This window comes from Solanum verrucosum, unplaced genomic scaffold, assembly GCF_900185275.1.
Source record: "Solanum verrucosum unplaced genomic scaffold, falcon-dt-bn FXZP01000103.1, whole genome shotgun sequence".
Lineage (NCBI taxonomy): Eukaryota > Viridiplantae > Streptophyta > Magnoliopsida > Solanales > Solanaceae > Solanum > Solanum verrucosum.
In genome coordinates this window covers 2,289,998-2,296,045 of record NW_026020048.1, presented here as the reverse complement: position 1 = coordinate 2,296,045, position 6,048 = coordinate 2,289,998, and the positions used below count along the sequence as shown (strand labels likewise).

At 32.4% G+C, this 6,048-nt stretch overlaps 1 protein-coding gene across 1 annotated transcript; it reads left to right on the top strand.

Annotated features, from left to right (window-relative positions):
• The first annotated feature begins 3,561 nt into the window (after positions 1–3,561).
• LOC125822419 (coniferyl alcohol acyltransferase-like) lies at positions 3,562–5,778 on the top strand. Its single transcript, XM_049501813.1, has 2 exons — positions 3,562–4,119; positions 4,751–5,778. The coding sequence occupies exons 1-2, from the start codon at positions 3,688–3,690 to the stop codon at positions 5,693–5,695; spliced, it is 1,377 nt and encodes a 458-aa protein (XP_049357770.1). The 5' UTR covers positions 3,562–3,687; the 3' UTR covers positions 5,696–5,778.
• Positions 5,779–6,048: the final 270 nt, after the last annotated feature.

Below are 6,048 nucleotides of genomic sequence, written 5' to 3'. Positions count from 1 at the left end.
GTCAAAATATGCTGTATTTATATGAGTATCATGTCCTAGAATAAAAGAGGATAGGATTAAGTGGTCTCTAATCACATTCTGTGTGTGACAAACGACACATGAACACTGTCATATGTACTCCAATTTTGCATAGTCAATTGTTTGTCTCCCTTCAAACTTGGAAGTGTAACCACACATTGTTTCGAAGCTAAAATTTGTTTAAAGCATGTGGATGCTAACACAAAATTCTTTCACGCTACTAGATTAAACCGTTGGAGGAAGAATCCTTTAATTAAGGGAAAATTATCAAACTAGTCAAAATTCCTAACATAATTAATAAAAATATTCATACTTTAAAATTATTATTAAAAATGTCATAATGTCATTATTTTAGTAAATATAATGTATCCTAATATAATTATGATTATTTTACTATCCTAATACAATTATTTTCCCAAATAAAACTCCAAAATCAGGCCACATTTACCTAATTTGACTCCACTACCCGGTTAAAAGTTTTTTTTTTTAGATAAAAACCCACAACCCTATTTCCTCTCTCTATGTTTTTACCCCCAAATCTCTCTACTCTCTCTCTCCCGTTTCCACCATTGTTATCTCCTACGAAATTTCTTACAAATTAATCCACTTTTAAAGCAATTTCATAAGTCATTTGTGATATTCTTGAAAAAATTTATCCCGATTATACAGGTAAATACAACCTCTTCTAGTATTTTTCAGATTTCATTTTTTTTTCTAAATACAATCTTTTGAAAGATTTTTGCCCGATTATACAGGTAAATACATAAAGTATTTGTGTTTTTAGCTACATTATATATCCTGAATTAGTGATGAAGAAGATTCTATTCTACTAGATCCGTTGTGTATCCCAAATTAGTAGTATCCAAAAGCGAATTATATTATCTCCATTGTGTAGTTGTTTGATATATGTGTCATGTTTATATATCCTTTGCCAGATTGTATTATTGTTTTGTGTATAGTATGCTCTTAGATTGTATTATTTTTGTTCTTTTCCCGATTGTATTATTTTTTTGTGTATTAATATGTTCTTAGATTGTATTCTTTTTTGTCTTTTTTCCAGATTGTATTCTTGTTTTGTGTATCAGTATGTTATTAAATTGTTTTCTTTTGTCTTTTTCCAGATTGTATTCTTGTTTTGTGTATCAGTATGTTCTTAGATTGTATTCTTTTTGTCTTTTTCCAGATTGTATTCTTATTTTGTGTATTAGTATGTTCTTAAATTATATTATTTTTGTCTTTTTCCAGATTGTATTCTTGTTTTGTGTATTAGTATGTTCTTAAATTATTATTTTTTTGTCTTTTTCTAGATTGTATTTTTGTTTTGTGTATTAGTATGTTCTTAAATTATATTATTTTTGTTTTTTTCCAGATTTTATTCTTGTTTTGTGTATCAGTATGTTCTTAAATTGTACTATCTTTTTGTGTCCCTTAGTATGTCTCATATTAAAATTGTTTTTCAAAATGCAGTTGGCCAGAAGGATGATGAGACTTTAATGGTTGTATATCCAAGAGGATATTATCAAATATTATTTAAATTACACATTCATTTTTGAATCTCATCTATAATAATATGCAATAACTTGAATTTATATGCAGTGATTTTTGTACTTGGAGTATAAAATGATAAATTCACTGGTTTAGATAGGAAAAAATAAAAGGAAAACTTCAAATAAATGGAGAAAGAGAACAAACAGAAATATCAAACCAATATAAACTTGATATTAAATAAATGGAGAAAGTGAAAGGTGAAAGAAAACAAATAGAATTAAACCAATATAAATTGTGTGATTAAACTTTCATCAATATCTTTAAACTTTAGCGCGAATGGTTGCCACTCGTCGATACAAACACCTATTGAGGGTAGAAAAAGAAGGAGGAATTAAACAGAAATAAATACACTAACAACCTAACTAAAAAACTTTTAATCATTATAAACATATATAACGTAAAATTTATTGGGTTCGTTTTATTCCTGATTTTCTTATAATAATTGAGTTTTTCTTTTCTTAAAGGAAAATACAATTTTTTTGGGTAGAAAAATGTTTATGACTCTATAAATAGAGGTTCAATTTTTCTAACTTGGTAACATCCACTATGTAGTCATTAGAGCTTTGAATTATTTTTTTTAAGGGGAGAATTTATAAGATTCAAGTCACAAGTGTTATCTTATCACTAATAATTGTGTGAATCTCTTTTTATTTTGAGTGAATTTTATGAGGTTATTTCTCATTATATTTTGTACCCTCTTTTATATATAATGGATTGGTTATCTACTATAGTGAATTAGGTCAATTGACTAAATCATATTAAATATTTGTATGTCTTTTGATATATTAATCTTTCGAGATTTATTTTGCTAGATTTTGTATGACACCTTAATATTTTTGTCCTATCAAAATCAATTGTTGGTATGTACATATGCTCTAGTCAAGTGCCGCTCATTTTATATTCCGATATCTCGGAATAAAGGACATTAATATATACTAGTTGAATTGCTAGTATTGTTCTTCACAAAATAAAACGAACAAAAAGCCCAAACAGACAATGACATTCTAGTTCTAATCTTTGATACAATCAAGGGAAGCAAGAATATTCCATATTATATCTAGAGAAGAAGCTGCGTACATACGTTTGAATGAACGATATAAATAAGGGGAATCTTCGCATTTAGGCACTAAAACATAACTTAATAATACTCCATAGCTATAATTTGCTAATTACGATTCGTAGCTACATGTTAGAGGGAGGAGATAGACGAGCGAGTGAGGGCAGAAAGTGGAAAGAGACGAATTGTATATGTATATTTGTCGAATAATTTTTTTTTTGTGTATATATATATATATTGTCGGTATACATATGTATTTTTATATCTGACGGGCGAGATTGAGAGAGGGAGGAGAGAGGCGAGCGAGATTGGGAGAGGAAGGAAAGAGGTGAGTGAGAGAGGGCAGAGTGGAGAGAGGTGAGTTGTATATGTATATCTGTCACATAATTGTATATATATAACTGATATACATATGTATTTATATATCTGGTGAGCGAGGTTGGGAGAAGGAGGAGAAAGGCGAGTAAGATTGGGAGAGAGAGGAGAAAGGTTAATTGTATTGGTATATCTGTCGTGTGTGCGCGTGTGCGTGTGTGTAATTTGCATTTGTATATGTATAAAAGAGGAAATGCGATGTAATTATAACTAAAATTAAGTTGCGAGCCGTAATTAATTCAAAATATAGTTATGTTAGCTAATTGACTAGTATATATTTGTTTTATCGCGTAATTTATAACTCTATCACATTTTATGTGGCACCCTTTCCTCTTTGGTTCGTCTAAAAAAACGTCACTTTACTATAATTAGAAACAATTTAGTTTAAAAATTCTATTTTTACTTTTAATGAAATAATTTACAGTCACACAAATATTTAAAAAATGTTTTAGATCACATGTTTCAAAAAGAAATTATTTCTTTTCTTAAATACTGGTGTCAAGTGAAGGATGACCACGTAAAATAGGACAAAGGGAGTACAATACTATGAGTATGCTCTATAAAACACACAACATTACAATCATACAATACATTGATACAAAGATTCAAAACCCTTCTTCCTCTCTCCAGTATTCTTTCCCTCAACAAAAAGCATAAAGCAAAAAATATATCTTAGAAATATTAAATAGATGGGTGCCAAAAAGGACTTCAAAGTGAAGTTGATCAAAACAGAGGTGGTAGCAGCAATGTTGCCAATGCAAGAGCATTGGCTATCACAGTCCAATCTTGATTTGCTTTTACCTCCAGTGGATGTTGGAGTATTCATATGTTATCAAAATCCTATTACCTCTGGGATATTGCCAAAAATTTGGTCATTTGATTCAATGGTCAATGTTCTTAAGGTGTCTTTGTGTGAGACTTTGGTTTCATACTATGCATTTGCTGGAGAGTTAGTTCAGAACCTTGCTGGAGAACCCGAAATTCTATGTAACAATGCTGGAGTGGATTTCATAGAAGCTTGGGCAGATGTAGAGCTTAAAGAGATCAACTTTTATAATCCGGATGAAAGCATAGAAGCCAAGCTTGTACCAAAGAAGAAGCATGGTGTACTAGCTGTTCAGGTACTATTCATGATTCCTCGATCACTCTGAATATTATTCGAATCCAGCTCATATTTCTGTTTGAAAAAAAATCATGTGTATATATGTATATTGTTAAATTAGGTCTTAGGCCTAGCTGACACCCCCAAAAACTAGCTCAAATGGAGGAAGATTGTCCAAGCTTTATATTCATGTCATTAACCACTATGTGGCACTTTTGTCATTCTTTAACATATATCTATTTTGAGAAACTAGGATTAATATTAACAATGCCCCATGACAAGCATATGAGTGCCCTTGTGCCGCCTATACAAACTAGAGAAACCACCTGTGAGACCAAGGTTCAAATCCAACTAGATTCCTATTTGTGCCATTAGTGACCAATCGAATACAAATTATCCGTTAATTGTAATTGAAAGTTTTGGCTAACGCCTAAATTAATAATATTGGTGCACCTAAAGTTTTCAAAACTTGGATTCGCCTCTGCCTTCACGCGTTCCAGGAAGGACCAGACCATATCAATCCCATTTACCCTCTTTCCCCTTTTGCAACTCAACTTGAACTTCTTGTTTTGCATGCTGCTACTCCTCTGAACTCTGCTTTTTACTACAGTTTTTCGAAAATTGAATGAAAGTTTAATAATCCATTGCAGGTTACAGAATTCAAATGTGGAGGAGTAGTGGTGGGTTGTACATTTGATCACAGAGTTGCTAATGCTTACTCATTCAACATGTTTCTTGTATCATGGGCTGAGTTAGCTCAGTCCAAACCACTCTCTCAGCTACCATCTTTCCAACTATCCTTTCTTTCTCCGCGGTGTCCCTCTTTCTACGATCCTGTAATTGATACCATGTACTTACCTATCTCAGCCCTGAAACAGGAAACCACAAATATTGATCATGATGATGATCAAGTTATAAGTAGAGTTTATTATGTTAAGGCAGAAGAAATCAGGGGCCTCCAATCACTAGCCAACTGTAACAACACAAAGTTTACTAAACTTGAAACATTCAGCGCTTTCCTATGGAAAACTATAGCCAGTGACACTAATAAGAACTTCAGGCTTGGAATTGTGGTTAATGGAAGAAGTAGATTAAGCGACGGAGATGAAGAACAAGCCAAGATACTAAAAGGGTATTTTGGGAATGTTCTTTCCATCCCATTTGGCGAAAAAAGAGTTGAGGAACTAAAAGAGAAATCATTGTGTTGGGTGGCACGTGCAGTGCATGAGTTTCTTGAACGTGCAGTGAATAAAGAACATTTTCTTGGGTTAATAAATTGGGTTGAGAATCATCGTCCGGAGCCAGCTCTAGCAAGAATTTACGCCACGGATGAAGACACACCCGCGTTGGTGGTGTCATCCGGGAAGCAATTTCCGGTGAGGAAGATTGAGTTTGGATGGGGAGAGGCGGTATTTGGTTCGTACCACTTTCCATGGGAAGGAAAATCAGGTTATGTGATGCCAATGCTAAGTCCAAAAGGAAATGGAGATTGGATTGTTTACATGCATATGTTGAAAGGCCAAATCGATTTGGTTGAGGCTATTGCATCAAATGTGTTCAAGCCCCTCACTGCCGATTATCTCAATTTGAAGTAATTAATTAATGGTTTATGTATACATATGTACTCAGAGAGAAGGGGAGCTTTGGAGCAATGAAAATGTTGTTTGTTGCCGTTTGACCCATAGTCTCTGGGTTCAAGAATAGAAACAACCTTTAATGCTTGTGTTTATACAACACACCTCTTGGAGTACGACCTACGATATTTTCTGCACAAAAACTACTTTTAAAAAAAAAATTATATATGTACTAAGCCTGTTTGATTGTGTGTGTGAAGGAAGAAATATATATCTTATTTTAATATGAGATTGCAATATATATATAGGTTTGCTTCCTCAATATTTAATTAATTTATGGCAATAGCTAAATATGTTTTTTTAGAGACAATTAC

Excerpts from the sequence above, each read along its gene's own strand:
- LOC125822419 (XM_049501813.1), top strand. The coding sequence starts at position 3,688 with ATGGGTGCCAAAAAGGACTTCAAAGTGAAGTTGATCAAAACAGAGGTG. Across the intron at positions 4,120-4,750 it reads ATGGTGTACTAGCTGTTCAG|GTTACAGAATTCAAATGTGG; the intron begins GTACTATTCATG and ends AATCCATTGCAG.